This window comes from Zalophus californianus, chromosome 16 (genome assembly GCF_009762305.2).
Source record: "Zalophus californianus isolate mZalCal1 chromosome 16, mZalCal1.pri.v2, whole genome shotgun sequence".
Taxonomy (NCBI): domain Eukaryota; kingdom Metazoa; phylum Chordata; class Mammalia; order Carnivora; family Otariidae; genus Zalophus; species Zalophus californianus.
In genome coordinates, this window is record NC_045610.1 from 56,877,373 (window position 1) to 56,897,577 (window position 20,205).

Genomic DNA, 20,205 nt, shown 5'->3' on the forward strand with positions numbered 1-20,205 from the left:
CGTGCACGTCTGTCCTGTTGGGGGCCCCCAGCGGGGAGGGCTTCCGGAGCGCCGTGGAATCGATCATGGCGGAGGGAACTGTGGGTGCACTGGACCTGGAGCACCAAGATGGCACTCGCTGTCTGGTGGCGCGGGCAAGTCCCTTAGCCTTCCGTTGGGTAACCAGGTGCTTGCTCTGCCCTCCTCACAGGCTTCTTGTGACCCTCCGGTGCAATAGCAAAGGGCTTTCTTTGAAAGTTGTAAAGCATCAGTATTTATAGACCACTAGGCTTATTTGACCAGACAAAAAGGCCGGGTTGCAATGCTGCTGGAACAGAGCGACTCAGAGCCACCCCACCCCTCCCCCAATGCCACCAAACAGACAGACTCACAGGGTCTTATGACCCAAAAGACCATGAATCGAGGCCATGGCTGAGAGTGAGGGCAGCCCCCTAGCCCTGGACCAGGGCCGGGCTCTATCGTTACTCCTTAGGATCATCACCTGACTGATGAGTACCTTTCATTGTCTTTTCTCCTGTGTCTGTTGGCTCCTTTATGTATCTGGGCTGTGTGTGTGCGTGCGCATGTGGCTGTGTGTGTGGTCCCCCGGGGCCCACATGCTCATTGATTTGGGTGCGGCATCTGTGTGTGTGGCCTGGGCTGCCTCCTGGAATCTGCTGGTTCCTGGGTGTCCTGGCTGGGCTTTGTGCCTTGTGCCTACCTGAAGAAGGGATCGGGGAGGTGCTGGAGAAGGAAGACTGCATGCAGGCCCTGAGCGGCCAGATCTTCATGGGCATGGTGTCCTCCCAGTACCAGGCCCGGCTGGACATCGTGCGCCTCATCGATGGGCTGGTCAATGCCTGCATCCGCTTCGTCTACTTCTCTTTGGAGGATGAGCTCAAAAGCAAGGTCAGGGGGAAAGCCATCCCCCTCTGCCTCCACTGATGCTTTCTCCTGTGGGTTCGCGGGCCCCTCTGTTCATTGCCGTCTGCCTTTTGCAGGTGTTTGCAGAAAAGATGGGCCTGGAGACAGGCTGGAACTGCCACATCTCCCTCACGCCCAATGGTGACCTGCCTGGCTCCGAGATCCCCCCCTCCAGCCCCAGCCATGCTGGCTCCCTGCATGATGACTTGAATCAGGGTAAGGGCACAGGTTTGTGATGGGGACGGGGTAGGTGTGGGCGGTTCCCCCTCCTGGGAGCTACAGCTAGAAAGAAACCCCGTAGCTCGCTCCGGAGAAGCGCGCTCCCTTGGAAAATTGCTCTCGTCTCCCTGCGGTAACAACAGTCGACGGTGGAGGAGAGGAAACCGGAAGCAGGAAGTTCTCTGCCATCTTCAGGGCAAGGAAAGGCCCTCAGAAGGCTGACTCCAAGGTGAAGGACAGGCTTTCATTCCCACAGTGTCCCGAGATGATGCGGAAGGGCTCCTTCTGATGGAGGAGGAGGGTCACTCAGACCTCATTAGCTTCCAGCCTACAGACAGTGACCTCCCCAGCTTCCTGGAGGACTGCAACCGGGTAGGATGGCAGGGTCTGTGCCCCTGGACTCCCTGAGGTAGCTGACTGGCTGGTCCAGAGAAGGGAGGGAGGGAGGGGCCCTTCTCCTGACCCTGAGGCCACTGACATCTCTGTTCTCTTCAGGCCAAGCTGCCGCGCGGCATCCACCAGGTGCGCCCCCACCTGCAGAACATTGACAACGTGCCCCTGCTCGTGCCCCTATTTACCGACTGTACCCCTGAGAGTGAGTACCGTAGCCACGGCTACGAAGGGCTCCCGGTAACCCTAACCCGGTGGGCTCTGCAGGAGATGTTGCTGGCCCATGCGGGGAGCCGAGTAACCTGAGCTGGGAGCCGGGGAACACGGGCCTGGAGCTGTGGGTGTACCCCTTCTAGGGAGTCAGAAGTGACAGTAGTTACATGATACTCACATTCTTGGGGGAGGGACTGTCCCCAGAGTGGGTCCTGCTCTCCCCTGTCTCCTGCTCTCCTGCCCTGTGGGTCTCCGCCCAGAGCCTCACACAGGGCTCCACCCGCCTGACTCTTGTGCCCCCCCGACTCTGCCCCCTCAGCCATGTGTGAGATGATCAAGATCATGCAGGAATATGGGGAGGTGACCTGCTGCCTGGGCAGCTCTGCGAATCTCAGGAACAGTTGCCTTTTCCTCCAGAGTGACATCAGGTCAGGGGGATGCCCGAGAGTCGGGGCTTGCTTGGGGCTGGGGCGTATTCCGTGGCTGGTCTTGGTATGGTTGGGACCAATGGACCTAGGCACGGTGGGGAGAGAGGGAGTAGGTGCTTGCCTAGTCCTATGGGAGATGGGATGTTTGCAGAGAGTAGCTGATGGCTTATGCTTTCCCCCTACGCTGAGCAGCATTGCCCTGGATCCCCTGTACCCATCCCGCTGTTCCTGGGAGACCTTTGGCTACGCCACCAGCACCAGCATGGCCCAGGCCTCGGATGGCCTTTCTCCCCTACAGCTCTCGGGGCAGCTCAACAGCCTACCCTGCTCCCTGACCTTTCGCCAGGAGGAGACCATCAGCATCATCCGGCTCATTGAGCAGGTGGGGGCTTGGGCAGGCGGAGGGGGCAGGGATTGGGGGTTGCTGCGTGGGGTGGGAAGAGTGACATAGGATCCATCTGGGCTCCTAGGGGCTGATTTCCCTCCAAGAGAGGCTTTCCCCGGCAGTGTCATTTGCCTCCACCCTTTGCTAGCAGGAGCATCTGGGGCATCTGGCTCTTGGCTGAGATTTGTCAGCTATAGGCCCAGCCACAATCTGTCCCTCCCGGTCCCTAGGCGCGGCACGCCACCTACGGCATTCGCAAGTGCTTCCTCTTTCTGCTGCAGTGCCAGTTGACCCTTGTGGTCATCCAGGTGAGCTGGGGCCTGCACAGGCACTGCCCCCCCCCCCCCACGCTCCTCCACTCCAGGCCCAGCTAAGAGTCTGGGGCGGCAGGCTAGGAGGATACCGCACAGCCTGGGGGGCCCCTGGCCTCTGTGGAACCCCCGGGCTTTTGGAGGTGACCCCATTAGCAGAATAGCGGCCCCTGCGGCCCTAGTTCCTCTGCACATCTCTCTGGGCACAGGGCAAGACGGCCCTGGGGCTCCTGGCATCCTACTATTTGACAGAACCTAATCCTGCTTCCTGGGCTCTCCTGGTCTAGTTCCTCTCTTGCCTGGTTCAGCTGCCGCCACTGCTGAGCACCACCGACATCCTGTGGCTGTCCTGCTTTTGCTACCCTCTGCTCAGGTGAGAGTCAGGCTGCCCCTCCGGGTCCAGGCCGGTGGGGCTGGGACGGCACCGAGCAGCCCCAGGAGCCCAGGTCCTGGGAGACCTGCTCAGTGCTCACCACCCCTGGCACAGGAGACACTGGTGGGGGGGGACTCTCCCTTGTCTTATCCCATCTCCCCCCAGACCTGCCCTCACTCCCAAAACTCCCGAAAGGCTTCCCATGTGGGAACTGGGGGACAGAGGGTCACAGTCCCCACCCTTCACCAAGTCCCTCCTTTTCAGCATCTCTCTGCTGGGGAAGCCCCCCCACAGCTCCATCATGTCTATGGCCACAGGGAAGAACCTTCAGTCCATTCCTAAGAAGGTAAGCAATGTGGAGCCCTGTGAGCCACGGCCTTTCCTGAGGAACGTGGGTGTGTGTGTGGCGGGGGGAGGGAGACTGGGGGGAGAGATAGGGGCTTCCGTCAGAACTTCCCCCAACCAGAGGGGAAGTGGTGGCACAGAGCTGGGAAGGATCTTCTTCCCCTGGGGCCTGCCTGGTTCCTGCAGAGCCCACTGAGCCCGGTGCCAGAGGGGCCGGCGCCCCGGGAGTGACGGACCGCTCTTCTTTCCGCAGACCCAGCACTACTTCCTGCTCTGCTTCTTGCTCAAATTCAGCCTCACCATCAGCTCGTGCCTCGTCTGCTTTGGCTTCACGCTGCAGAGCTTCTGTGACAGCTCCCGGGCCCGCAACCTCACCAACTGCTCCTCCATCATGCTGCGCAGGTGGGTCTGGCCTCGCGACCCCACCCCGGCCCCCCGCCTGCTTTCTCAGGCCCGGCGGGGGCGCTGAGTCCACCCCTTACTCTGACAGTCATGCCGACAACAGCGCTCCAGCCTGGTTTGACGACTTCGCCAATGGGCTACTCACGGCTCAGAAGCTCACCGCTGCCCTGATCGTCCTGCACACAGGTGAGGGGCTCCCCGGGAGGGGCCGGTGGGGGCTGTGGATGGGGGGACGTCTGACCCCGCCCCCCCACTGACCCTGTTTTCTCCAGTCTTCATTTCTATCACCCACGTGCATCGCACCAAGCCCCTGTGGCGAAAGAGCCCCTTGACAAACCTCTGGTGGGCCATTACCGTGCCTGTGGTGTGAGTATCTGCAGACGGATGAGGGGGAGGGGGAGGGGCCTTGGCAGGACTGTGGTTTGAAGTCCTGCTTCAGGGAGTTGAGCCAGAGGTCGGATGCTGCCCTCCTTGAGCTACTCGTACTGAGAAAGGCAGGGAAGGAAGCAAGAAGGCCCAGGGTCATGCAAGGCGGCCCCCTCTCCCTGCAGCCTGCTGGGGCAGGTGGTCCAGACGGCAGTGGACCTGCAGCTGTGGACACACAGGGACAGCCGTGTCCACTTTGGCCTGGAGGACGTGCCTCTGCTGACGTGGCTCCTGGGCTGCCTCTCCCTGGTCCTTGTGGTGGTCACCAACGAGATTGTGAAGCTGCATGAGATTCGGTGAGCTACCAACAGAGCACGCCCTCTGGGCTCAGGCTCGTTCCCCAGGCCTGTGGCCTCCTAGGCACAGCTCCCCGGCTTGTCCCCGCTGCCTGGACTTCCCTTCTCCTCTGGGGTCCTGCCCTGTCCCCAGTCTGGGCTTCTGCTCTAACCTGAGCTCTCATTTCCTGCCCCACCAGGGTCCGGGTTCGCTACCAGAAGCGGCAGAAACTGCAGTTTGAAACGAAACTGGGCATGAACTCCCCCTTCTGAGCCACTGGCCACAGTGGTCCTCGTTGCCCAAGGCCCGGGGCTAAAGCCAGACCAGCTTCTGAGTCTGGGGAGTTGGTATCATGAATGTTTCAGGGTTTCCTCTCGCGGCCTATGTCACGGGAGGCCCAGCTCCTCGTCCGACCCATCTGTCGTCCTGATCCCCAGGGCTTACCGTGGAGGAGCTGGTGAGCCGTGGCCTCAGCATCAGGACAGTCTGGTCTTGAATGTATGACCTAGTGCACTTAGCAGAGGGGCCCTTAGCCGCCTCCGCCTGCAGGCTGCCTCCTTTAGGGTCTCTTAGCCCAGGGCCCTCTGCTCTTGGGTCTCCAGGCAGAGCCATGAACCTGGTGGGGCCAGGACCTCAGTGGCAGCAGCCGTGGGAGGTCCAGACAGACCACCGTGGAAGGGAGCAGTGCTGGTGCATCCTCCCTGCACCCCACCTGTCGTCCTGGGGGGGGGGCCTGGAGGTGGTCGAGTACTCCCCCTCCCTCCCTGTGTGGGGGAGCCTCACACTCAGACCCGAAGATGAAGACCCCCTGCCTTGCCCTGGTACCTCTTCCTGTGCCCGCCTTCAAGCCGGCTGGGAGTGCCAGTCGTGGGGGTTTGGCCCAGGGCTCCTTTTGGCCCCCTGCCCTAGTTCTCCTGTGAGAATGTTTTTACTGGTGTATATTTTTTACTGGAAATGAGCCTTTTAGGAATGAATGTAGACTGGTTTGTATTAAAACTTGTAAACCGCTTAAGAAAAATCTGTGGCTGGTCCGTGAGGCAGCCACTCAGGGGCCCACCCAAGGCTTTGGCCGGTGAGGGAGCCCCGAAGGGGAGGGGAGGGCCCGAGCCTTGTTCCTTCCCCACTGGCAGGAGCCCTCGGGTCTGGCCCAGGCGAGAACCTTGGGCTCAGAGGTCCGTGGCACAGATCCAAACACACAGCCCGATCACGTGGAATGACACTTTCATTGGGGTTAGTTAGGGTAAGAGGTTAATGGTTACAGAGCCAGGGCCCGGGCCACCCAGATCAGGCTTCCAGCCCCGAGGCTAATCGTGCGCACTCCTGCCGTGGTCCAAAGCCTCTTCCCCCGTGTCCTCTCAGGCGGTTATAGATAGAATAAATTCCATTTAAAATATATGCATTTCTCTCTGCTTAAAAAATAACATTTACAGTTGAAAAAGTTTGGACTTTGGGGATCTGTTGCTCCCACTCGCCCTACTCCTGCCAGTTTTGCCACACTTGAGGGCAGGAGCAGGGGCGAGCAGGGGCGGGCCGGGGTGAGCAGGGGCGGGCCGGGGCAAGCAGGGGCGGGCCAGGGCTCGGCCACCGCCGAGAGCAAGCCCCTGGCCGCTTAGTTACATGTCCTATGTACACCTGTGCGGACCTGGTCAGACACACAGCCTTCTCCAGCCTCCACCTGCCCGGACAGCAGGGCAGGTGTCAAGAGGTCCTTAGCACAGGGACTGGAGCCCCTGGAGGTGGGGGAGGGCAGAGGGAGCACCCCAGAAGCCGCCTCTTTCTCCCCAGGGAGGGAGCTCTTGCCAGGGTCCCTGTCCACGGGGCAGGGCTGTCTGGTCAGGTTACACACCGGGAGGGGGCTCTGCTGAGATGTCGGCTTCTGTCAAGTCCCCTCAGCCTCCAGTGGAGACGGCCCCCCCAGCACTGCAGCGCCGACAGCCGCTGGCCTGGAGTGGCAGGACGGCCCGCGCTTGGGCAGGTGTGCTTCTGCACGGGGGCAAAGGCTGCAGACGCTGTAGGTCATGATGGGCGCTGCTGAAGGCCACCAGAGGCTCTCAGTCCAGCATGGCATCCAGCTGGTCAGCCAGGGCGTCAAACATGGTGCTGATGTCATCCAGAATGTGCTTGGTGGAGGTGCCAGGAGGGCTGCAGCGGGGCAAGGACTGGGTCAGATCGGAAAGTGGGCCATGGGTGGGCCAGGCGCTGTGCCTGAATGCCTGGCCGGTGCCCAGCACTCATGCATCTTAACTTCTCCCGGCCTCCCTTACGTGAGAGCACTAGGGCTCAGGAGGAAGTGATGTGCTCAAGCTCACATGCCTCTAAGTGGCAGCTACCAGGATTCCCCACCAGTCAGATCTGGGTGACTTCAGAGCCTGGGCTCCTCCCATTCCAACGAGGGTCACCCCAACCTAAGGATCTGTCTGCCCCCCTCCCCCACCCCCGCCAACATGCCCAGGACCCTGGGGAAGAGGAGTTAGAAGGAGCTGTTCCTCCACTGCAGCCCTCTCCCTCCCCACCCGCCCACCGGCCCAGCACCCAGCACCCCTCACCCCTCTCGCTCCTCAGTGCCAATGCTCTTCTCTGCGGCCCTTAACGCAGCTGCCAGGGATGAGCTGGTCTGTTCCAGCCTCTGCTGGGCCCGGCCAGAGCCCACGGCCCCAGTGCTCTCTGGCCTCGGAGGAGGCACGGGGCGGGGGCCGAGCCGGGGAGCCAGCTTAGGGCCAGAAAATGCCAGCTGGGTGCAGGCCACAGACACAGGCTTGGGGGCCGTTCCTGCAGAGGCAAAAAGGTTGGCTGTGACTCCGACAGGCTGGATGCAACCCTTGCAGATGATGCCCCCTCCCGCGGGCCCTGCCTCGTACCTGCGCCCGGCACCTTGATGAGGGCAGCAGGGGAAGCAGGGGGCTCCATCTCCCCAGGCCGCCGACTGCCTGCACTGTTTTCCAGAGCAGGCCCAGGGCCGGGGAGCGTGGGGGGCGCAGGGGGCTGGGCTGGGGGGCTGGGAGAAAGAGGGGCCGGAGCTCCCTGAGTTGGAAGGCTGCTAGGGTCAGGCCGGGGAGGGCTGGGAGCAGCTGAGGAGGAGGGCTCGCTGGGGGTCTGCGAGGGCAGGGGGGCGGAGGGGCTGGGCACAGCACTGGCCACTCCGAAGGCCAGAAGTGCCGTCTGCAGCGGCTCTCTCTCCCGGCACTTGGGCCTCCGCTTGACAGTGTCTGACTCGGTGAGGTTGAAATCCAGGCCAGCGGGCACAGGCGCCTCCCGGGGTGGGGGGCCCGCTGGCTTCGGCCGCTGTTTGATGGTCAGGTTCCCCTCCTCTGCAAATGGGAGCCCCTCTCCTGAGCTGCCCCGAGATGGGGGTGTCCCCTCTGGCCCTGGTTCCTCCTCCTCTGTGTCCGACGCGGGGCCAGCCGGGGCAGGTGGGCCGGAGGGCTCCGAGGGGCCCGTTGGTTCACTCAGTGTTCGCCTTCGGGGCACAGAGGCCCCCTCCTTAGGCCCCGGGCTTCCATCTACAGGAGGAGGCTCCGTGGTGGGGCCAGAGACGGAGCTGAGGCGTTTAGGGGGTGGGGGTGGTGGGCCTTTGCGTCGGGCACGAAGGGCAAAGGACTGGCTCCGGGGAGCCCCTCGAGCTGGGGTCGGGCTAGGGCTGGTCCGTACTAGGGCACTGCGTCCCGGTCGCCGGGTGAGGGTGGCATAGCTGCCCAAGGCACTGCCCACCGGCCCTTCAGCCTCCCCCTCTGCTTCCCCCTCAGCAGGGCCGGGACGGCTCAGGCTGTGGGACCGGCGCTTGGGCCGAGGCGGGTCCGGAGGAGTGGCAGGGGGACCAGCCAAGTAGGAGAAGGCACGAGGTGCGCCAGGAGGTGGCCCTGGGGCTGGGCTGGAGGGTGAGCCCTGGGGATACATAAACACGTAAGAGGGGGGCCCTTGTCCAGGAAGTGGGGAACAAAGCTTAGGGGGTCGCTCTGTGCCCTCTGGAAGGTTCCTCTCCTGTGGGGTGCCGGGGTCTCCACCACTGGGCTGGGGGGCAGGCTGTTCCTGTGAATGACCTGACCCTCGTGAGCGTGCTCCAATGCTCTCCTGGCTGGGGGAGCGGGCAGGGGGCAGGGGGAGAGGCTCAGGGCCGCCCCCCGCCATGGCTGCCTGTAGCTCTGGGCTTAGCTCGCTGCCCTGAAAGGTGAGGAGGCGTGGGCCTGCTGCAGCCGGACCGTCCCCATTCTCCAGCCCCTCGATAGCCATCAGCTCCGGGCCTCTGACTAGCCGGCGGCCGCCTTCCACTGGGGCCTCCCCCTGCAGTAGGCCCCGCCGGAGCTCGGCCAGCCGCTTCACTCCCAGCATAAGCTTCTTCTGATGACCTGAGACGGGATGGGTAGAGCCCACAGGGTCAGCTGGGGCTGCAAAGGCCCACCCCAGTCCCTCCTGAACCCTATTCTCCCCCCTGGGCTTGAACCCTGAAACGTTTTAGAGCCCCTTGGAGGCATGTGGGGGCCCGGCCAGGAGGCCCCAGGGCAGTCCTCACCGAGCTTGTTGACCCCGATCTCCTGCAGCTCCTCCCAGGTGAGGTCAGCCACCAGCCCCATGGAGTCGTAACCGCTGCTCACCAGCTGCTTGTGGTACTGCGGCAGGCCCAGCGCACACAGCCACTCACGCAGGTCCGCCTGCAAAAGCAGCCCATGGGAACTGGCTCCTGGGCCGGCCTCAGTGCCCCAGCCAGGAAGGGCCCACACAGCCACAGCTGAGGGGGGTAGCCGGTGCCGGCCACCTGCTTACCGGGATGTAGTTGGGCAGCCACTCGGCGATGCTGAGCTGAGCAATCTCTGAGGCAATCTTCTTCCTGTGCCCAGGCTTGGTCACGCCGATGGCCGTCAGGTCCTGCCACACAGACTCGCGCCATCAGGCCCCCTCTGGCGCCCACCAGGCCCTCCGCTGCCCTCCGGCCGTGGCCCCTACCTCGGGAGTCATACGGCTGATGGTTGGCACGTCGTAGCCGGCCTGCAGAAAGTGGGCAGTGTAGCCTTCCAGCTGGAACTCACTCAGCCAGTTGTGAATGGCCTGAGCATCCTGCGGTACGGAGGCAGGGGCTGACGTTAACAGCGACGCCTACTGAGGAGGAGCCGAGGCCGTATCTGCCCCAGCCTCCCCTAGGCGCCTGGCCTGAGCAGGGGCCCATCTCATACCACCGCACCCCTGGGGCCCATAGCCCGCTTCCCAGTGGGGCCGGGGGGGGGGGTCACACCTTCCCCTCCAGCAGCTGCTCAGGCCTCACGTCCTGCGTGAAGAGCTGTTCCCCAGAGCGGTAGTTGACCAGAGGGCGGTGGCTCAGGTTGTCTTCAGGAGGGAGAGGGGTAGAATCAGGAGCGACCACGCTGGAGGGGTGCCTACCCAGGTACCATTCACCCTTCCTACCTGCCAGGGATGGGGGGTGCAGTCCTGGCAGCGCCTGGTCCTCTCCGGGGGAAGGCAGTGGCTAGAGACAGGGAAGGGGCTACTCAGCATGTGGGGAGCTGACAGCAGGATGGAGGGCCCTGTCCTGGTCCCAGCGCCCCTCTCTCCTCCTCCCTCCTACCTGGGCGTTCTCGATAAGAAGGCCAGTGCCATGGCCGTTGGTGCCCTCGGAACTCTGCCCGCTGCCGGCACTGCGGATGCTGCCCACGCTGCCCTCGCTGCCCACACTATTCCTGTCACCTGCTGCAGGGCCACAGGCAAAGGGGTTAGAGCCCCAGCTGGCCCTGCCAACAGCTGACTGGCAGCTTGCGGAGGTCAGACGCCCACCCTGGTGCCCAGCACCGCCCTCTGGGAGGATGCACCTGGGCTGTCTGGGCTGAGGCCCACCCGAGGGAGCTGGCCACAGGTCAAAGGGTGTAGGGGGTCCTCAGCAGGGGGCTGTGGTGTCCGGGAGAAGCCTGGGCGCAAGGGGGTGGGGGCCGATGGGAGGCGAGGCGCAAGGACGCCCACCCGCTTGCTGACCACCTCCACGATGCCTGGGGGGAAGTAGCCCACACGGTCCGTGCCCCTCTGGCTCTCGTGGATGTGGCCCTTCCAGCGGCCGTCGGGATGCTGCTCCAGCACCTGTGGCAGATGGGGCGTTGGAGGCCGATGACAGTGATCACTTCCTGCACCAAGCAAGGGCAGGCAGCCAGCCCTACAGCCACAGGCCGGCTCCTCCTCTCCCCACAAGAAGCTGATGGCCGAATGCACCCACAGCTCTGCACTTCCTGCCAGCATCCAGCCCAATCCTCTGTGTCAAGAGTCCCGGAGTCAGTCTGGGTTCAAATCCCAACGCTGCTGCTTGCTATGGGGTCTCGGGCAAACCACTTTAATTTCTCTAAGACTCAATTTTGTCCTCTCCAGAAAGGAAACAGTTAAACAGCACCCACCTTACCTGGATGGGAAGGAATTCAATGAGACAGTGCACAGAAAGACCTTAGCACTGAGCCTGATCCAGAGCAGGCGCCCGTCTAAGTGACAGCAATCGCTGGTGCTAGCAAAGGAATGCCTGCACCGGGTCCTCACCGTGATGACATCCCCCGCCCGGATGTTGAGAGCAGTGGGATCGTGGAGGTTCCAGAAATCCTTGAGTGCTCGGACTTTCAGGATCCCCGAGGCCTCTGAGAGAAGAGGCAGGGCAGGCATCATCTGAGGGTCCTTAGGGCATCTTCCCGCCCGACCTGTCCCCTTCACAACCCTCCCCCAGGTTCCTGTTGCAGCCGTCCCCTGACCATCCCTGGGTTTGGCAGTGTGACATCGTGCTCCTGGGACACTGTTCCTGCTTCACTTCCCAGTCCTCACTGGAGTGGCTCTGGACTCCCAGCCTGGGCCGGGTCTTCTCTCACACACACTCACCCCGCAGGAGCTGCTTGATTTCTCGGCTGGCCTGGGAGGTGGTGAACTGATTCACGATGTCCAGCGCTGTCTGGTTATACGTGTTCCGGATGTTCACATCCACCCCGCCCTGGGTGCACAGTGCGGTGTGAGCAGGCACGAAGTGCTTTGCTTGCCATTTCCCCCAAGCCTCACCGCTACCCAGGAGGTAAACAGTACCTACTATTTTCAGATTTTACAGATGAAGAAATGGAAGTTCAGAGATAGGATCGAGGATGAGCTCAAGGTCATTGAGCTGGTATAAGGCAGAACCGGGCCTTGAACCGCGTCTGTCTGCTCTCCAGCCACAAGGCCGCGGCCCACCCAAACGCCACGTTGTTGGTGGAGACCCCCTCCCGTGCTTCCCCAGCTGGTCTCGGACACGGCACCCAGTGGGGGCTCCACACCCGTGTACGGGGTGACCGGGCGCCCACACCCACCTCCAGGAGCAGCCGCACCACCTCCGTCTTGCCATACAGCGCAGCCTCATGGAGCGCCGTGCCGGTCTTGGTCTGGCGGTTGATCTCGATCCCAGCTCTAAGGAGCTGCCTGTGGACGTGGGGGGGTGGGGGGGGCAGGTCACAGGGGTGGTAGGGAGCAGGACAGGAAGCAGATTGCCGAGGGGCTGGGAGAGCGACCCAGAACCAGGGAGAAGAGGCCCGCAGGGCAGGGCACCGAGGGGCCATCACCCATTCCGCGGAAGGGGATGAGGAAGTGGGCGGGGGGGGCAGTGGGTACCTGATGACCTCTCTGTGGCCATTCTTGGCAGCCAAGTGCAGGGGCGTGGTGTAGTTGGGGTCGCAGGGGTCCTTGGCCTCACCCTCCAGCAGCGCCACACACAAGTGACTGTTCAGCAGCAGCTGGGCCACCTGTGGCAAGCAGCACCCAGGTAGGGCTTCCTCCTGAGAACCCCAACAGCCGCCCAGGGCCTAATACCCCAGGAGCCGCAGGCCTCACCTTGAGCCGCCCAAACTCGCAGGCCAGATCCAGGGGCGTCTTCTTCGCCTTGTTGACTAGGCAGGGATTGGACTGGTGCTGGAGGAGCATTTCTGACTGGGGTGGAGGAAGCTGAGTCAGGGCTCTGGCCCGGCCAGTCCCCCCTGCTCCCCCCACCCCCACCCCGCTCCAGCACCCCTCGCGGGCAGGCAGGCTCACGTACCACTTCATAGTGCCCGTACTGGGCAGCAAGATGCAGCGGGATCTGTCCATCCAGCGAGGCGGCGTTGACGGCCGCAGAAGCACGCAGCAGCAACCTCACGGGCTCCAGCCGGCCCTGCCAGGCTGCGTAGTGCAGCGGGCGCATGCCTGCGGGGGGGCAGGGGTGTCTGAGGAGGTCCTGGGATGCTGTGGGGTCCGGGGAGGGAACTGAGCAGAGTCCGGAGCTCCCCCCCCCTGCAGCTGGAGGCGGAGACAGACCCAAGGCAAGGGATGCTGGTTCGGTCAGGGAAACGTCCGGCTGTATGGGGCTGAAGTTGGAATCCCACCTGGCGCACCACGGGTGACCTGGTGGGACCTCGGGACAGGAAGGTAAGCTGAGCTTCCTTCTCTGGATAACGAGGTATTAGAACCACCCACCACCCCCAGAAGGCCATGAAGATGAAAAAGGTAAGGCGTTTGCAAGCCAGAGAAACTATGCCAACATGTACTAGCATTGCTGGGATGCGGCAGGAGCAAACTTGGACCACAGGGGGTGGCGAGGGGGACACGCTGGGGTCTCACCATTGCTGTCCTTGATGTCAACAGTGGCCTGGGCCTCCAGCAGCAAGGCTATGAGCTCCAGGCTGCCCCCCAAGGCGGCATGATGGAGAGCAGAGAATCTGGTGTGGTGGGACACAAGGGAGGGGTGTCAACTGAGCTGTCCCCCACCCCCCAAATCCTAGTCTTCCACACCAGACTCAACCCGGAGGCTGGCAGGGCTGAGTTCCTTGCCCACTGTGCCCTCGCTCCCCCACCCTGCCAGCCCTGCCGTGGGAGCGCAGAGCTGCCGGCCTACAGCATGAAAGGGCTCAGTGTCTGGGCTGAGAGGCCTGTTTGTCTGGCCTCCCCCCCCCCCCAGCCAGCCCAGGGGAGGGAGCCGTGGGAGCAGGAGCCCGAAGGCTCCTGCCCTCTGGGGAGAAAAGGGGGCCTAGCAGGAATCTGACCCAGGAGGCCCCTCCGAGAGGCACTGGGACTCCCTCCCCTCACTCGAGGATAGCTCCACAGGCAGGAGGGTGTGCACAGACAAGAGCTTCAGCGAACACAATTCAAGGGCCAAGTTTAAGAGGGGAAGGGACTCTAGGGCCCAGATCTTTCCCCTCAACCCTCCCCCACCCCACAGCTCTCGCGAGGGATGCAGGCTCACACTCACCCATCAGCATCCTGGTAGTTGACATTGAGTCTCTTCGTGGAGCCGAGGAGCTCTGGGGGATCAGAGCAGAGGGCATCAGGACACTCTAGAATGATCTGCCCTTACCTGCATCCTAACCAGTTCTCCCTCCCCATGCTGCTCCCCAATCCCGCTGACCTCTTGGTGTGCAAGAAAGCACCTGCCCCATGGCCCTTTGGCTGTGTCCCTATGGCTCCCCAGCGAGCCCACTGGCCCATCAGCTCCAGAGCGCCCAGTGCAGGGAGCCGCCGCAGCAGGAGCCTGGCTTCCCCGCGCCCCCAGCCCAGCTTGTTTATAGAGCCAAAGGGGGTGGGAAAGGGGGGAACTGGCATGCCGTGCCCTCAATGGACAGGCCCACGAGCGCATGGTTAGCATTCCTGCCTGAGCAGGCCAAGGAGAGTCTCATTGTCCCATTGGGCCGAGGGGGCTGCAAGAGAGAGGAGAGGGGCACTAGATGCTGGAGGGTAGCAGGGCAGATGCCAGGGCTGGACTCAAGCTCGGGGACATCCCTGAGTGAACAGTGAAGAAGGTGGCATCGGATAGACCTGCACTGGGGTGTGTGATCCTGAGCAAGTCACTTAGCCTGTCAGGCTTAGTGTCCTCATCTGTAAGATGGGCCAATCACAGAACCTGCTCACCAGGCTTGTGAGGATAATGCCTGACCCTTGTCGGCCCACCGCAGATGGGGGCCATTGCCCTTCGGCGCTCCTTACACGTTAGCCATTATGTCCACGTGCTGTCCCCCAGCGAAACCGGTACAGTCCCCGCCCGTCCCCCCCCCCCCCGCAACTCCTGTCAGGGGAGTAACTGCTGATTCTGCACCCACAGGCTCCCAACAGAGATGTCCACGCCCCAGGCAGAGGGCTCTCTGCTGGGTGGCGGCCAGAGGAGCCAGGGACCCGGGCAGGATGCTGGTCCATTCCCCTGTCAGGGAGGTGGACAGGATTCAGGCAGGTGTGGTCCGGCCAGGGCACGGGAGGGGGTGGTCCTTGATGAGTGTTGGGAGAGGAAAAGGAATGTCTGTCACAGGCAGGCCCCTGCCTCCTGCTGGAACCCACCCCTGCTGGGAAGGAGGAGGCCTGGCTCAACCCAGGCTGGGCAGGGTGCCAAGCACGCTGGTCCAGGCCTGCCCTCCAGGCCCTGGTGGGCCCCTGAACACCCCAGCAAGACAGGGCCTCATTCCAACAGGGAGGGATCAGCTTGGGAGTGAGGCGCATGGGTTGGGGAGAGAGGGGACAGCCACCTTTAGGACTGAGCCGAATTACACTATATACGCTGCAGAAAAGGTAAATACAGAGCTGGGCAGTGATGGAAGCAGTGAGGAGGTGCGGGCCGCCGGCAAGGAGCAGAGGCCTCCCAGCCTTCCTCTAGCCCCCTCGGAAAGTCCTTGTCACACACAGCCAGTCAGGGCAACAGGAAGGAGAGGGGTTTTAGGAGCGGGAAGTGTGTGGGTCAAATTCTCCCCCGTACTGGCTGCGCGACCTTGGGCAGCCATGGTACCTCCGTGAGCCTCACAGAGGACGGCGAGGTCAGCAGGAAGGAGAAAGTCCCTCCGCCTGCCGCCAGGCCTGGCCAGCCCGGGATGGGGCAGCTCAGCGGTGAGACACAGTCCCTCCGGGGAGTGACAGCACAATGCGACCGGAGGGACAGACAGGAACAGGGGCAGGGCCGGGCTGGGTGGCTCTGTTCTTTCCAGAACAATGGCCGGAAAGGCGGTGGGGGAGAGAGGCTCCCAGTGCCTGGGCTAGGGACCTTGGCTGGAAGGCGGAGGCTCCTGGCTCCTGGCAGTGGCCCTAGCCACTTCCCCTGCAGCGCAGCCTTCTTCCCGGCCTGGCTCTGGGGGTGGAAGGGTCGCTCCTGGTTTAGGCTCAGGCAGAGGATGTGAGCTCACTGGGCCACCCTCAGCCCACTCCATTTCCTCTGGCCAGAGAAGGAGACAGCTCAGAAAAGGGAGCTGGGGAGGGAGGGACGGCGGCAGCAAGGCCAGGGTAACGGCACCCTTCTCTTCCCAGCCGCCTGCTCCCTCAAGAGGCCCGGGGTGGGCAGGGAATGCCGACCCCCCAGTAACCAGAGAGCAAATGGAGGGGGCTGAGGGAGCATCTCTCTTTGGCCAACCAGAAGGAAAAAGGGGAGCCCCTGACACCTCCCTTTCCATCAGTTTCCTTTGCCCTTCTGTGATATGGAGCAGGCGTTCCCAGCTTCCCTTCTGAGCCCTGCTTTAGAGTCACCTGGAGAACTTTCTGACTCACAGGGTCTCAAGATCTCTGTGACGATTCTAATTCTGAAGGAGAACAGGGAATCTGCATTTTCAGAACAATCGCTAGGTAATTCTGATGGGCAGCCATGTGCAGGAGCAGAGGGGAGAGGACAGGAACTTGATTCTGACCCACCAAATAATGGCTGTGTGACCTTGGGCAACTCGCTAATCCTCTCTGAGTGTCAATTATCTGTAAAGTAGATACTGAAATACCCATCTCACAGGGAATCGAGGGCTTAGAAAATTTCATCAACCATAGGATCTGCAAACATCACCTTGTGATCTCCATTTTACACCAGCCTTCCCAGCTTCTCAGAGGACTGGGAGGGGAGGCTCCGTGCCGGGGCTTCATAAGGAGTCCCAGGACCCTGTCACTCTGTGCCCATGCCCACACCATGTACAAGTCCTCTTTGGGGCTGAGGGAAGGGATCTCTTCCCCCACAGGCATTTCCCCCGGGGCACAGGGCACCTTCCAGAGCCTAGGAGCCTGCCTGTGAGGTTCCCGCCACCAGCCTCCAGATCCCACCCGCTAGCCCTCCTGAGGGCCTCATTTTGAGGCCCCAGAGCTGTGAGGCCAGCAGCAGCTCAACCAAGGCCCTACTGGGCAGGTCGCCAAAAACAACACAGAGGTGAGGGGAGGAGGGGGAGTGGCTCCCACTCTTGGGCCTCCAGGGCCCTCCCAGGACCTCTTTGGCACCTTCCTTCCATTGTGCTCACCCAGGATCCACTTCCCCAGGGCACAGAGACCATACCACCTGTCCTCCCCCCTCCCCCCAGCCAAGCTCCATCTCCCCATACCCTAGATCTCCTGCCCCGGTGTGCAAGTGGGTGCACACACATGTACACAATTCCCAGGTCCTTCAAATCCGTCCTTCTGGGACCCCAAACTCCCAGGTGTGGGGGAGGATAATTAAATGTCTTCATGTAGTCTGGGGGCCCCTTCCTGTGCACAGGGCCAAGGTGTGTCTTGAGGCTAGAGCTCCAGCACTCTGAGGGAACCCTCCCTCCCCCAGCCCCAGTCTGGTGGCAGGAGCTACCTCCTGCCCCTGCTTGTCTAGAAACTCAGGGGACAAGTACAGTGTCCTTCTGGGACAGCTCAGAGAACTCGCCTTGAAGCCCAGAGGTCGGGGGGATCTCACCACAGAGGTACCCAAGAGACGGGGTTCAGGTGTGGCTACCCATGCATGGAGCCCCCACAACCCTGTCAAGACTGGAGACCTGGGCTTTGGAGAAACCTCTAGAAAGTTAGCTTTGGCCACACACCCCCAGGGGACACAGGTAGGTAAGTCAAGGGGAAGGGGCTTTAGCAACGCTGAGACAGTGATGAACTTTGCTTTAAGCAGCAGAGCGCTTTTTTTTTTTTTTTTTAAGCTATCCTATGGGGGCACCTGGGTGGCTCAGTCAGTTAAGCAACTGCCTTCAGCTGAGGTCACGATCCCAGGGTCCCGGGATAGAGCCCCACATCGGGCTCCCTGCTCAGTGGGAAGCCTGCTTCTCCCTCGCCCCCCCCACACCCCCCGCCCCACTTGTGTTCCCTCTCTAGCTGTGTCTCTGTCAAATAAATAAATAAAATCTTTAAAAAAATAAAAGTTATCTTATGGGTATCCCCATTAAGCTGCCATAAATGCAGATTTGCTGTTGTTGAATTGGGGGATGGGGTTGAAACTCTAGCTATTCAGTCTTTCCCAACCCCACCGCCAGAAATTTCCTGCCTCCAGAGAATACATCAGAAAAACCACCTGCTAAAGGCAACTCCACGAGAGCAGGAATTTCGGTCTGTTTTATTCACTGCTGCCGCATAATGGCCTGGTGCCTGGAACAAAGCCTGGCACACAGTAGGCACTCAAAAAAAACTCGAATGAATGTATTTCAACCCATTCATTTTACAGGTGAGGAAACTGAGGCCCAGAGAGGCTAAGTGATTTGCCTAAGGATACACAGCAAGGGGTGACCCAACTTCCTCTGTGGCTCTCCCACAGAGGCATTCCTTACAGGACAGTCCTCCCACCCCAAGTCCCCAGATCACAGTGACCCCCAAGCCTCTCTCTGTAGCCTGAGCACTCAGGGCAGGGTCTCAGCTAGACAGTCACCCCACCAAAGCACTCACTTGTCTTTGCGGCCTTGACCTTGGCCACCAGTTTCTGCACACCAGTCACATCTCCGTTCTTGACGGCAAGGATCAGGTCCTGTTCACGACCCATTCCGGTCCCTGGGCTGGGCTCTGGGATCAGGAGTCCAGGGCAGAGGCAGGAAAACTTTAGGTCTAAGCCAAGGCGTCAGGGTGCCATGCCTTGGCCCTTTGGAGGGCCAGGCGTCCTGGGGGAGCGTGTCTGGTGTCCCAAGCAGTGGGCTTCTTGTTAGGCACTGACGGGTACTCCCTCAAAGTGTTTCATGAGCAGCCACCACAAGCAGGAACACCGATCTCTGGGGGGGTGGAGGCCGCGTGGAAACCTGGACAGATATCTGCTTGCCGCGTCGGACGGCCCAGGGATGGGCTGGGACTGGGCACGCCAATCTTCCCAGCGTGGCTCAGGAGCACCAGTGCCCACCCAGAGCGCAGTCAGCATTCCCTCCGGCCTCAGGAAGCAGCAGTGGACACGTCTCAGGGGTCTGGAAAAAGGTGCAGTGCTTCTGCTGAAGGCGGGGCCAGGCCGGCAAGGGTCCCAGAAGCAGGGCTCAGAAGGGTAGGACAGGGCTTCCAGGGAGCCCCGAAACCACCCTAGCTGCCCTTCTGAGTCAAGGAAGGGCCAAGCCACTCAGAGCAGGAAGACAGCTGCCAGGCATGAGAGGAGTATTTGGGGGGAGGCAGTGACTTTCTGGGCTGAGTCACTGAGGCCCCAGGGCACCTGGCAGCACCTCAACCTGGGGCAGGAGGGGCCCTGGCAGCACGACACACTGGGGCAGGCTGGGCCCGCAGCCTGTTCTCCACAGCCTGCGGCTCTGACACCCACAGACAACTGGTGGGCCAGGAGGTGGGGCCTGGAAGGGCCAGGCCCAGGCAGACAGGCAAGGGTCACTCCCTGTGGAAGGTGCCTGCCCCTAGACTCCTCCCAATCTAAGCTTTACTGTAATAGCTAGATGCCCTAGCCCCAGGCTCTTTACAAATTCAGAGGGTGGAGTGGGGAGCTTATAGCTCCCCATTTCTGGCGGGGGTCTGACTGCTGGACAGGGAGGCTTTACCGCACCTGTTGCTGACCCATCCTCACCCCTTGTGCGGGATGGGGAAGCAGCTGGGCAGAGAACAGAGACAAGAGCTGGGGCACGCTGGCAGATGGGGCTGCCTGGCCCCCCAAGCCTGAACCCGAGGCCCGGGCCCCGACTTCGCTGCAGAAAAGCTTACGTCAGTTCCCAGTGGCCAGGAATTTGTTGCCCAAGCCCTGTGGCATGAGACCCGTGCAGGCCTGGGGCCCTAGCTGGGGTCTCCTTACTCCTAGAACGTCCCAAGCCCAACCCAGAGGGCACTCCTGCTCTTGCCCGCAGCCGACACAGGAGGAGGACGCCCCTCGTAATGCTTGGGGTCGGGCTGGCTCCCCCGCCCCCCGGAATGCCCGTCCAGCGCCGCGCAATCCCCCAACCCAGCCCAACCCAGCCCAACCCAGCCGACCCGGGGAACAAAGCGGCGGGAGCGACCGGGAGAGCCAAGCGCCGGAGGGACTGATGCGGGAGGACGGAACAGAGGCGCGAGGAAGACGGAAGGAGCAGAGAGACGAAGGCGCCCGCCGATCCCGAAAGAAAAGTTAGTTTGTGCCCGCCCTCAAAGGTGCTAACCCCCCGCGCAGGCCCCGCAGTCTCACCTCTCCCAGCTGCCCCGCCGGGGGTCTGGCTGGCCCTGCTCGGTCCCTGGCACTCTGGACGGTGGCTCCAACTGACCCCCTTAGCCCCTTTCTCCTCCTTCTCCTCCTTTTCCAAGACCGGCTCGGCGCCTCCCGCAGGAAATCCCGCCCCTCCCCCCTCCCTCCCGCCGGATCGGGAGCGGAGGGACCGTCCCGGCCGCGCAGTCGGAATGTCAGTCAGCGCCTGCGGCCCCGCCCCCATCCGTACCAGACCCCGCCCCCACCGCTTT

At 62.2% G+C, this 20,205-nt stretch overlaps 2 protein-coding genes across 16 annotated transcripts in view; one reads left to right on the forward strand and one right to left on the reverse strand.

The window, feature by feature from the left end:
- Nucleotides 1–5,687, forward strand: part of TMEM94 (transmembrane protein 94) — a 34,736-nt gene extending 29,049 nt beyond the window's left edge. For 10 of the 13 annotated variants that reach the window (XM_027568323.2, XM_027568324.2, XM_027568328.2 and 7 more), the window contains 14 exons: nt 707–888; nt 981–1,119; nt 1,379–1,494; nt 1,618–1,717; nt 2,045–2,153; nt 2,346–2,535; nt 2,769–2,846; nt 3,137–3,222; nt 3,487–3,568; nt 3,821–3,969; nt 4,058–4,155; nt 4,242–4,335; nt 4,521–4,691; nt 4,871–5,479. In XM_027568323.2, coding sequence (XP_027424124.1) covers nt 707–888; nt 981–1,119; nt 1,379–1,494; nt 1,618–1,717; nt 2,045–2,153; nt 2,346–2,535; nt 2,769–2,846; nt 3,137–3,222; nt 3,487–3,568; nt 3,821–3,969; nt 4,058–4,155; nt 4,242–4,335; nt 4,521–4,691; nt 4,871–4,943 — 1,667 coding nt within the window. In that variant the 3' untranslated portion in view covers nt 4,944–5,479. Of the gene's footprint in view, nt 1–706; nt 889–980; nt 1,120–1,378; nt 1,495–1,617; nt 1,718–2,044; nt 2,154–2,345; nt 2,536–2,768; nt 2,847–3,136; nt 3,223–3,486; nt 3,569–3,820; nt 3,970–4,057; nt 4,156–4,241; nt 4,336–4,520; nt 4,692–4,870 lie in introns of all 13 variants that reach the window. The other 3 variants (XM_027568318.2, XM_027568327.2, XM_027568317.2) reach the window with 2 other exon arrangements.
- A 531-nt stretch (nt 5,688–6,218) lies between these two features.
- CASKIN2 (CASK interacting protein 2) lies at nt 6,219–20,123 on the reverse strand. Of its 3 annotated transcripts, none has more exons than XM_027568332.2 (20): nt 19,937–20,123; nt 18,250–18,752; nt 13,868–13,919; nt 13,240–13,337; nt 12,680–12,825; nt 12,478–12,573; nt 12,259–12,389; nt 11,961–12,069; nt 11,503–11,611; nt 11,173–11,267; nt 10,467–10,728; nt 10,226–10,344; nt 10,066–10,126; nt 9,896–9,987; nt 9,610–9,720; nt 9,430–9,531; nt 9,179–9,317; nt 7,530–9,014; nt 7,218–7,440; nt 6,219–6,813 (listed from the first exon to the last, which is right to left on the reverse strand). In XM_027568332.2, the coding sequence occupies exons 2-20, from the start codon at nt 18,341–18,343 to the stop codon at nt 6,723–6,725; spliced, it is 3,615 nt and encodes a 1,204-aa protein (XP_027424133.1). In that variant the 5' UTR covers nt 18,344–18,752; nt 19,937–20,123; the 3' UTR covers nt 6,219–6,722. The 3 variants fall into 3 exon arrangements, with proteins under 3 accessions (XP_027424133.1, XP_027424132.1, XP_027424134.1); XM_027568331.2 differs by having other exon boundaries at nt 10,226–10,347; XM_027568333.2 differs by lacking the exons at nt 13,240–13,337; nt 13,868–13,919; nt 18,250–18,752; nt 19,937–20,123 and having other exon boundaries at nt 10,226–10,347; nt 12,478–12,569; nt 12,680–12,790.
- Nucleotides 20,124–20,205: the final 82 nt, after the last annotated feature.

What these genes read in the sequence shown, in the direction of transcription:
- CASKIN2 (XM_027568331.2), bottom strand. Translation starts at nt 18,343, where the DNA reads ATGGGTCGTGAACAGGACCTGATCCTTGCCGTCAAGAACGGAGATGTG. An exon ending in TGACATCAAGGACAGCAATG is followed by an intron (nt 12,826 to 13,239) that starts GTGAGACCCCAG and finishes GCCCCCCCGCAG; the next exon opens with GCATGCGCCCGCTGCACTAC. An exon ending in CCTCAGCCCAGACAGCCCAG is followed by an intron (nt 10,348 to 10,466) that starts GTGCATCCTCCC and finishes GTGGCCCTGCAG; the next exon opens with CAGGTGACAGGAATAGTGTG.